General features: G+C 36.4%; 1 protein-coding gene across 1 annotated transcript; it reads right to left on the bottom strand.

Moving 5' to 3' along the window:
• Nucleotides 1-3,323: 3,323 nt before the first annotated feature.
• Nucleotides 3,324-9,817, bottom strand: LOC127512881 (stonustoxin subunit beta-like). Its single transcript, XM_051894237.1, has 3 exons — nucleotides 9,736-9,817; nucleotides 9,410-9,505; nucleotides 3,324-3,937 (listed from the first exon to the last, which is right to left on the bottom strand). Exons 1-3 carry the CDS (start codon nucleotides 9,815-9,817, stop codon nucleotides 3,324-3,326), a joined length of 792 nt encoding a protein of 263 aa, XP_051750197.1.
• Nucleotides 9,818-11,802: the final 1,985 nt, after the last annotated feature.

Genomic DNA, 11,802 nt, shown 5'->3' with positions numbered 1-11,802 from the left:
TTAAAATATTATAATCAAAGAACCTTACATGTTTTCATGAAACATGTATCTAGCAAAGCAATAATAAAAAATGTCAAAAGTTAATTTCAGAAACATTATCAGATATAAGTGTGTACTATTTCGATTTGTGATATTCCCACTGTTTCATTCCTAGTGTGTGAAGGACCATCTCATAAAGTAAAGATTTGGAACAACGTTGAATAGATTCATCCAGTCAGTAAGTTGTAGAGATAAATGACTGTACAAAAAAGCAAACACCCACTGTTATGTTTGGCTAAGAAATATAATTATCAATTATAATTATTAATTACCCCCACTATAAAACTGTTTTGAAAACTCTCCATGGTGAAAAAAATAGAGTATGATTTCCAACTGAAAGAGAAATAATCCACAATCAATCACTACAATAGTTTCATTGTTCATGTACTTCTGAAATTAGTCTCTGATTTAAAAGAAAAAATATATATATTTATACATGATTTAACAATACATATATTATGGCTGTTTCAGACCAAAAGAAAAAAAAGAGAAAACAACTGTTAAATCGAGATCTTGAAGAAATGTATTATGACGTGATCACTTCTGATCAACTTTTGTGTTGCACCCACATAGAAGGCAACGTTCTCGTGACCTTGCGCAACCTTCCCTAATAGTTCTCTAAAAGTGATGAAAGTTCTGAACCTTTACAGAACATTAGGGAAGTTCCTAAAATGTCCTGTGTTGCAGTTCAAGGCTCCTCATATGACTTTAGGGGGAAGTTCCATTTTGGTTATTTTATGGCCACATAAGAAGGTTACAAAGGTAATTTGGGAAGTTAACAGAACGCCCTATATTAATAGTCCCCTAAACATTCCCAGAACGTTCTGAATGTTCCCTGAAGGTCCACCAAATAACGCCCCCCAACCCTTAAAAGAACTCCACATCGTGATCATCTCTGAACATTCTGGGAACGTTACCAGGTGACGTCCTTGACACCATGCCCTTGTCAAAAAGTCCTGAAGGATTCCAGAAATAAAATTGTCAGGATTCTAATTAGAATTCCATCATATTTTGGAACCATTCCAATAAGATTCCTATTGTACTTGTTTTATAGACATAAATATAATAATTTCTGGGAAGATGTACAAAGAATTTGGTACTTATTCTGTTCATTTTCTTTGCAGCAACTTGTTTACTGAGACAATGTACACTGTAAAAAAATAAATGTTAATTAATAAAGGGTGAAATTCATGGCATTAAAGATCATTAAAAACATTTTAAAAAATGATCAATGACTGGCAAAAGCGGCTACTGAACAAAAACTGTAAAGTTAAAGTAAAATATTCTAATTTATATTCCTTTAATATCTAATATCTATTTTATAATCACACCTGATTCAACTCATGAGCTCATTAGAGACTGGATGTGTCAGATAAAGGGAGACGAACAAAATGTGCAAGGCTGGAGAAACTCCAGGACAGGTTTAAGAACCACTGATCTAGATCTCAGCATCCACATTTATTACAAACCTGTATGACTTTATTTCTTTCATACAAAACTTCTTAATGAGAATTAACAGAGGTTTAGATTTTGATGTTTTATAGAAAATAATAAAGTTTGAAGTCACCGTTATGGAGGTGAGCGTTTGGTTTAGTTGGGCTCTTGATTCTTGGCTTTTTGACATTAGGTATTTTTTGGCTGTTGTAACTGTGTTTCCAAATATGCTTGTTACAGCAAAAATTGTAAGAGAATTTCTGATGAGGGCCTGTATTTATAAAGTCTTTAAGAATTACTCATAACAGCACTGCTAAGAATTGACTTAAGAGTAAAAAAAAATCTTGGTTCAAGACTTAAAAGTTAGTTATCAAGTATCTCAGTCGTAAGTGAACTGTAAGGCTGTGTCCGAAATCGCTCTCTATAATACTCTTAAATAAGGCACTATTTGAGGGGAAAGCCATTTGTAGTGGTGTCCGAAACCATAGTGGACGATGTTGAGTGCACTCATTCAATCCCACAATGCATCGCAATAACGAGTGAACCACCGATGCACGCTCAACGGCTAGAGAATACCCATAATACACTGTGAGAGTCGCGCGCTAAATGAATTCCCGCGTTTTGCCAGGAGATGTCGCCCGCAGCTTAATCAATCGTCATTCATTTCCAAACCGCTCTGGTCCAACATAATATCATACAGGTATAAATTCCTTTTTAATTGATCATTAAATCGTTTAAAAGGTTTGAACATGTAGTTATGGCAGAGTTCAACGTAAATATTCATTACTAATAGAGCTGCCAGTTTGCTACATTTCAAATGATTATTAAACAACAAGCACAAACTATGCGAAATCGGCAGCCCTTCCGGTGCACTTTGTGTCCGTATTCACTCACTCGTTTCATTCACTCCTTCAAGTGGACTATATTAGTGGAGTAATGTAGGGATGCGGTCGCATTGCGGTTCCCTTTCCCATTTTCATGTTATGTTTCAGTTATCTGAGTTTTGTGAGGTTACCATTGTGCTGAAGTGTAGAGCCTGTGCTTCAGTCAGTGATGAGCTGCGAAACGCTGGTGTTATGTTGCATGTTGCTTTATTTAAAGGTAATAGCTTGCTGATGCAGTGATACAGTCGTTACATTAGTTCGTGCATGTGCTGTTGTCACCTAATGACTTTCTGCTAGGTTTTTGTATTTTACAGAAAAGGTTTCATAGTAACAATCCAGGAAATACCTGTAAAGTGCTTTTTTTTTTTTTGTTGTCAGGCTTAAAGAAAAATTTGGATTTTTTCCCCTTAATTTTATAGTTTTTATTTGAACAGCTGCTTTTGTTAGTCAATTTAGCTCTAATATTCAATTTTTTTTGACAAGGGCAGCAGGGACATTCTGGGAACATCACATTTCCAAATAAAATATGGTTCCTAAATGCTCAGAGAACGTCCTGAATGTTCTGTGAAGGTCCGCCAGGTAACGTCCCCCCACAAATAATTTATGGTTACCTAAATGTTAAAAGAACGTCCTGAATGTTCTGTAAAAGTCCTCCAGGTAACGTCCCCCCCAAATAAAATATGGTTCCCTAAATGTTTAGAGAACGTCCTGAATGTTCTGTGAAGGTTCACCAAATAACATCCCCCAGCCCTTAAAAGAACTCCACATCATGACATACTGGGAACGTTACTAGGCAAAGTCCTTAACACCAGTGGGGACGTTCTGAGAACATTCTGGGTACTTGGGTCTAAAAAAATTGGGTTGTTTTGCCTCTGTGAGTTTACATGATTTTAAAAGAAAAAATCAGTTATTTTTATTATTGGAGTTATATTTTTTTTAGAACAAACATAACAGTTCTGCTCTGCTCTAAGCGTTTGTTAAAACTGTATTTATGTCATTCCCACAGTTGTTTGAGTTCTTTCCAACAGGAGACGTCTCAATCTGACACAGAGACACTGAGGAGCCAGAATAAAGGCCAAACCCTGCGTAGAGAGGCTCTGGGAATGTGGAGTGGAATGTGTGTAAGTGTGTGACTCTGTTTGTGTCAGAGATGCTGTAGAAGGAGAGAGTGCCAGCTGGCCAGTCCAAATACACCCCTACCCTTTTAGAACGAGATGAGGAAGACGGTAGATGCATTTTAGTCGTCTTATTATTATGCCAGGCTGAGAAACTGTTATCAGAGCAGATGAGCCTCCAGGACTTCTCATTGGATCCAAACTCACAGTCATTACTCTCTCCTTTCCTCCTGATACCTTTATATGACACTGAAACATAGACTCCACTCTTCCCACTCCACTCAACCTCCCAGGAACAGCATCCAGACAGTCTCTCTCTGCACAGAACCTGAGGATAGCACTCAAATCTCTCAGGATGATCTGGATACGACTGCACCTCTTCTACATGTGTCATAGTTCTGCTCCCCTCAGACAGAAACAGATGTGTGTGTGCAGTGTTTGGGTCCAGTGTGAGCTCACAAGCATCTGCACTCAGTCAGGAATAGAGATTAGAGAAAGATCACAGATAACACAATAAACGTAGAAGAAAGTCTCAAGGTTTGTGTAAAAACCTACATCTTCGTAATCCAGCTGTAATCCTAAACTGGCCTTCATGTTCCAGATTGCGGATACAAAAAAAAAAAACAGTTAATTTCTGCCAATTTATAACAAAAATTATTTTGGTCTGAAATCTGTTTTTGTTTTTTCTTTTAACTGTTTCTGTGGCAGATTTGAAAGCCATGTGGTTTGCTGGTCCATGTATCTTTTGGTCATTCGTTTTTTGATTTAACATTGAAATCGGAAAATGAAAAAACGGCATCTTTTTCGTTTTTCATTTTTTTTTTTTCAAACAAAACGAAAAACAAGATTTCGGCTTGATTTTTCGTTTTTCGTTCAGGGGTAGAAAATGAATAAACAACTTGAATATTTGATCTCTACATGTGGGCAGGAATGAAACCCCTTTTTCGCTGATTGGTCAACCAAACATATTAAATGGTGCTGTCATCAGTTCTTCCGCAGTTCAGCGCAGCAGAATAATAGTCCTTCGCTGCGATGGATTTAACGCATTTATTGCAACTAACAGTTACATTTAATCTCTTTCTCATCAAACAGCCAGACTAACGAATGGCTTGAGACACAAATCGAGGCAGAGCCTAGACAAGGCTTTCTTCTGTGTGTCCATAAATTCAGCAACTTACGCGTGTTTATCTCAGAAATATTATCATTATACTAGTTTATCTCAGATATAATAATTTACTAAGCACTTGCACTCACAACTACCTAATAGCCAACACCTTTGGCACACTGCCTGTTTTATTATTGCTGACCACCTCTCAAAATCTGTGTGGCAACGCTGCGTGACTCATGGGACAGACAGAGATATAGTGAAGCCTAGACCAGTATCAATTTAAGTCATCATACACAGATGTCATAACTTTTTTTAAGGCAATACTCTGAGATTTGGACAATGGAGGAACTTGAAATAATATGACAGATATGAAAAGAAATGTCATCGTACCGTAGTTAATATCCACAGCACATCTATTATAGTTCTATTATGATTTTTACTCTTACAACATATCATATGCCGTTATCCCACAGAATGTTTCAGTGATTGACTTTAGTGAAATAAGAATTTGACATAGGCTAATGATTTTAAGTTGAACTTGTTTGAGTTATATGAATAAAACCCTGAAATAAAACTTTGTACAATAAACCAGAGATGAAAGGTTTTCATATTTAATGCCATCTACCAATGTCAGAAATTAACTTTCCCATATGGGACAAATGATTTTCAGGGTTTTTTGTTTTTTTGTTTTTTATCTTCATATATAATTTCATAAATATGTATGCTATCTATAATGTTAAATTCTTAAATGTAGTCAAATAAATTAGAATAATATGACACTATAGGCTATCAATTAAATCAACCAACTGCATGATGCTTTCAGATGTAGCTACTTACAGTAAATACATTTACACATTAATTACAACTGTATAATGTAGTGAAAATAATATTTTAAACATTTTTATTCAGAAATATGAAATGACAAAATGAAATGATACTTGGATTATGAAAGTATGCCTAATATCGCCACTAGGTGGCGGTAAGTCATTGTGTTAAGGAAGGAGTCATTTATTCATTTGTTGATTCGTTCAAAACGCTGATTCATTCAGGAATAAAATCAAGTGGCTGTCTATATTAATTGGTTACTGAATCATCGTCTATATTAATGGGTTGTTCAAAGACTGTTATTCATTCAAGAATGAAACAACTCTGTGCACCTACTGCGAGTCAGTCGCTCAACGGTTCTGTGACTTTATTTGCTTTGGAAGTTTAGTTGGCAGAAAAAAAATAACCGTTCTGTATGCCATCAGTTAACCGGCCAATACTTAATATTAATTAAATAATCTCATCGTATTGCCTAAAACAAAAGTTATTACTTCTGCGTATGATGACAAATTGATATTGTCCTGGGCTTCACTGTATCTCTGTGCTGTCCCGTGAGTCGCGCAGCATTGCCACACAGATTTTGATAGGTGTTCACTGGTTAGCAATAATAAAACAGGCAGTGTGCCAAAGGTGTTGGATATTAGGTAGTTGTGATTGCAGGAGCTAAGTAAATTGTTATTTCTCAGATAAACTAGTATAATGATAATAATATTTCTGAGCTATAGACGCGTTTTATGGACACACAGAAGCCTCTAGGCTCTGCCTCGATATGGTAGCATATGTGTCAAGTCATTCGTTAGTCTGGCAGTTTGATGAGAAAGAGATAAAGATTAAGATTAAATGTACATTTAAAAGAGATTATATGTAGTTGCAATCCATCGCAGCGAAAGACTATTATTCTGCTGCGCTGAACTGCGGAAGAACTGATGACGGCACCGTTTAATATTTGGTTGACCAATCAGCGGAAAGGGGTGTTTCATTCCGCTGATCCCACATGTACAGATCAAATATTCAAGTTGTTTATTCATTTTCTACCCCTGAACGAAAAACAAAAAATCAAGCCGAATTCTTGTTTTTGTTTTGTTTGCAAAAATCAAAAACGGAAAAGGTGCCGTTTTTTAATTTCCCGATTTCAATATTAAATCAAAAAACGAATGACCAAAAGATACACGGACCTTTGCTCAGTATTGCAACCTGACATGTCTAGAATGTAAACAAGCTCTTTGCTGTTGCACTGTACACATACTGTAGTGTACACTGAATTCTAAACTGAATTTTGTCCTGTAATGTTTTTTTTATTGGTGTGAATAAATTTATGAATTATATGGGTTCCTTATATAATTTGGTCATTTGATGTCCTTTTTTGGATCGACGCCTAAATGACACAAAAAATGTGATTAATCGCGATTAAAAATTTTAATCTATTGGCAGCCCTAATGTTGTTATATAGGCTATTATGTGTATTTTGTATGTACTGCATGTCAAGTGTTACTCCACCTTCATTTTTAAAAATTCCATGAAATCAGAGTTGAAATTTTACTGCTTTATGCAGTAGAAAGGCATTTTTTAATCAGTGCTACATGAAGAGGAAAAGGGTTTTTCCGTTTTTCAGCTCTATTTTTTAGTGTCCCAACTTATTATGAAAAAATCATGCTGTGTCCCATATTTCGTCTTTCCTTAATTGTCTTTGCTAGCCAGGTGATCATAAAAGCGAGTAGTAGTCATCTTTTAAGCGAGAATAGCCTAAATGTAGACAATTTTGTCATACTATATTTTGGAGAACAAAATTACCATCCAATCATAATTCTTCCTCAGTTAACTAGGTGAGATATTAGAGAGCATGGAGGAGTTCAGACACAAAGATGTCAAAGATGCATGTGTGGTAATTTAATGAGTGGTAATTTATTCTTCAAAAAGAGTTTATCACGTTATTAGGCACAGTAAGTGAAAAAGAAACTCAAAGGGGAATGAATGACACACACCAGAAGTGTTCTCCCAGACAGCGCGTGATCCCGAATTCAGTTCTCTTCTAATAGTGTGCTTCTAATAGTTGTTACTCTCATTGTTTTAAAAAAAAAATACTGATTAGAACACTACAATGTGACATTTCAAGCAGCACAGCTCTTCATCAAAAATGCAAATGCTTCATCAAAAAACACATGACAAAATCACTTGGCAAAAATTTGAATTAAATAAAAAAATCTGTTTGAAAAGACACATTTTTTGTTCTGGTAAGCTTTTTTTGCGGGAGGAACAATGTGCTGACTTTTTTTTGTTTTTTTTTGGATTATTTTATACATTTGTGGTCATGCACCTATATTCCAGATATTGTTGAATGTGCGTTCTTTCTGTTTTTTTAATACTTAATTATTTTTGTACTGTATCCAAATTTCTGTCTAATAAATTGGTTACCAATAACACAGCAAATCTTTATTCACGGCTGTGATGTCACTTAAAGAAAGCCAAATATTTCCCATAAAACATTCCACTGTACCACCTGTGGTACAAATACCATTCAAAAAGAGATCTTGGGAAAGCTAAGGGGTTAAAGCAACAAATTTATTTAAAGCAAAGTTGTGTTATAAAAAAGAGACTTTATTCAAGATGTATTGTGTGAAATGTTTTTACTTCTATTTTTTTTCTTTCTAGTTTTAAGCATAATCTTGAGTATTTTTTTTTACAAACCTGATTCCAAAAAAGTTGGGACACTGTACAAATTGTGAATAAAAAAGGAATGCAACAATTTACAAATCTCATAAACTTATATTTTATTCACAATAGAATATAGATAACATATCAAATGTTGAAAGTGAGACATTTTGAAATATGCCAAATATTGGCTCATTTTGGATTTCATGAGAGCTACACATTCCAAAAAAGTTGGGACAGGTAGCAATAAGAGGCCGGAAAAGTTAAATGTACATATAAGGAACAGCTGGAGGACCAATTTGCAATTTATTAGTTCAATTGGCAACATGATTGGGTATAAAAAGAGCCTCTCAGAGTGGCAGTGTCTCTCAGAAATCAAGATGGGCAGAGGATCACCAATTCCCCCAATGCTGCAGCGAAAAATAGTGAAGCAATGGTATGGGGTTGCATGAGTGCGGCATCTTACACATCTGGAAAGGCACCATCAATGCTGAAAGGTATATCCAAGTTCTAGAACAACATATGCTCCCATCCAGACGTCGTCTCTTTCAGGGAAGACCTTGCATTTTCCAACATGACAATGCCAGACCAATCACAATCAATCAATTACAACATCATGGCTGCATAGAAGAAGGATCCGGGTACTGAAATGGCCAGCCTGCAGTCCAGATCTTTCACCCATAGAAAACATTTGGCGCATCATAAAGAGAAAGATGCGACAAAGAAGACCAAAGACAGTTGAGCATCTAGAAGCCTGTATTAGACAAGAATGGGACAACATTCCTATTCCTAAACTTGAACAACTTGTCTCCTCAGTCCCCAGACGTTTGCAGACTGTTATAAAAAGAAGAGGGGATGCCACACAGTGGTAAACATGGCCTTGTCCCAACTTTTTTGAGATGTGTTGATGCCATGAAATTTAAAATCAACTTATTTTTCCCTTAAAATTATACATTTTCTCAGTTTAAACATTTGATATGTCATCTTTGTTGTATTCTGAATAAAATATTGAAATTTGAAACTTCCACATCATTGCATTCCTTTTTTATTCACAATTTGTACAGTGTCCCAACTTTTTTGGAATCGGGTTTGTAGATTCATGTACAAACAGAAAGCTATTTGCCAATGCGGTAAGAAAAATAAACTTGATTCAATGTATTCTCTAGTCTAGGGTGCCAAAATGGTCAGAAACGGCACTGATTTCACGTGTCTCAGTATCTGAAACAAATACTTAGTACACATTGAATACGTACATATAATTAAATATGCATGACAAGAAAAGTCTTATTGTTCAACATACTTGAGTATCTCCAATTTGCAGGTTGGATCGTTCACTCTAGCCAAGAGAACCTGACCACCTAATTCTCCTGGATGATTGCAGCTGAGGTCCAACTGTCTCAGATATGAGGGGTTTGAAGTCAGAGCTGATGCCAGAACAGAACAGCCTTCCTCTGTGATACAACAGCCAGACAATATACAAAGACAGGCATTCAAAGATGTTTCAGACATAACAACTAACTAACTATATATACAATATATAGTTCAGTCTGAACTAGTTTTTGAGAAGATATTGTACAAAATATGGTCTTCTGATACTTTGTGTTTTCACATTGTGCAGTGTCTGGATTCACTTCCAGAATATCTTTATATAATAGTATGTATAAAATCATATAGTGTAAACTTCCATCTATAGTGAAATGTAAGATAGTGAAACACCTCAGTATCTCCAGTTTACAGTGTGAACTCAGTCCATCTGAGAGCATCTCAACTCCTGAGTGCAAGTCGTTTTTGCTCAGGTTCAGCTCTCTCAAGGGGCAATTTGCTGATTGTACAACTGAGGCCACAGTTGCACAGGACCGACCAAGTGAGATTACAAATTGACATTCTGTTCAAAACAATAAAACAACTGAAAATGCATAGCAGGTAAGCTGACTCATGTATATACCCCAATATTGCAGCAATTATCCAAAACATAATGAAAAATGACATGTGAAGGCCAAATATGGTAACCCATACTCAGAATTTGTCCTCTGCATTTAACCCATTCAAGTTAGTGCACATACATTAGGAGTAGAGAGTAGTGAACACACACACACACACACACACACACTAAACTGTGGACACACACACTCGGAGCAGTGGGCAGCCATTTTTGCTGTGGTGCCCGGGAGCGATTTACTTCGCTCAAGGGCACCCCAGTCATTTAATACTAGTACTGAGAATCAAACCCACAACCTTTGGGTTACCAGTCTGACTCTCTAATCATTAGGCCATCACTTCCCCTAATATAGACAGTTACTCTAACTATTTTGAGAAGAGATGGGTAAATTGTCTATTAATTAAAAGTATGTTTGCTTTGTACTTTCATGCTCAAAATCAGGGATGGGCAACTTTGGTCCTGAAGGGCCACTGTCCTGCAAAGTTTCCCTGCAAACAAGCCTGCACTGGCCCTTTACGGGCCCACACTATTAATCTACAACAATAAATCTAGCAGCACAGGGTGCCAAACATTTACCATTAACGAAAATAACAGTTAATGGGCGTTAAAAAAACAAATGGTCAATGACTGATAGGGGCATCTGCCACTCAAATATTTCCTAATGCACTGTAAAATGTAAATCTCTTCCAATCAGACCACTGCACGATGACTGAATCATCAATAAATAAACAACTTTGTCTAACCAGAATTTTTCTTGCAATTTCTGTTATGACAAATGTGTTCCAGAAACACAGTTATAACAACCAGAGAAACATTAAAGCCATTAAGTCAAGGGTCAAGAGCCCAACTCAAGCGAATACTCACCTCCATAATGGTGACTTCTAAATTTACTATTTTCAATAAAACATCAACATCTAAAAGTTTTGTATGAAAGAAATAGTCAAACTGAATTGTAATAAGTAAAGATGCTGAGATCTAGACAGATCTGTTAGCGTTTAATGTTCTGCTGTTGGACAGTGTTTTCAGCTTATTTAAATAAGGAGATTTTACTTTACTGCCAAGTCATGTGACCGTTTTATCATCCAAATTATTTGTTATTGAATTTATTACTGATCATTTTTGTAATTTTACATACATTTGTATGTCATTTAAGAAAACAGAAAATGCTGTAAAAAAAATACAGCCAAACAAAGCATGGGAAATGAAAGTGGGCTGCTTACACAAAACCTGCATGGGCCCAAAGGTATAAAAGTTTCTCTGGGCCCGAACGGGCTGGCCCACACTGGGCCATCATGGGCTTAATGCGGGCAGTTCATTAGTGTGGGCTGCTCACAGAGAGCCTGCAGTGAGCCCAAAGCTGGGCCTGTTTAGGTTTGGTGTGGACTCGCCCTAGCCCACTGTCCCTGCAAAAAGCCAGAATGGGCCCTGCAGGGGCATGTTTGCAGGATTAGCTCCATCCCTGATAAAATCTCACCTGCCTGTAGCTTTCTAGTAATCCTGAAAACATTGATTGACTTGTTCAGGTGTGTTTGATTAGGGTTGGAGCAAAACTTTGCAGATCAGTGGCTTTCCAGGACCGAAGTTGCCCATCCCTGATTTTGAGCATGAAAGTACATTAAAGTAAAATTCTACTTTCATCCAGACCATCAAAGATGAATAAGACTTTAGACGAATCATATATCTTTGAATCAAACTCAGGAAGTTCTGGGTGGAAGTCAAGCAGAAGTCTGTGAAAACTGTACTGGTCATCTTTAACCAAGTTGAGTTCCCGAAATGGAAGAACAAATAGAAAATCAATATCCTAATTAG

Source organism: Ctenopharyngodon idella, chromosome 5, assembly GCF_019924925.1.
Source record: "Ctenopharyngodon idella isolate HZGC_01 chromosome 5, HZGC01, whole genome shotgun sequence".
Taxonomy (NCBI): domain Eukaryota; kingdom Metazoa; phylum Chordata; class Actinopteri; order Cypriniformes; family Xenocyprididae; genus Ctenopharyngodon; species Ctenopharyngodon idella.
This window is presented reverse-complemented; position numbering and strand designations above follow the sequence as displayed.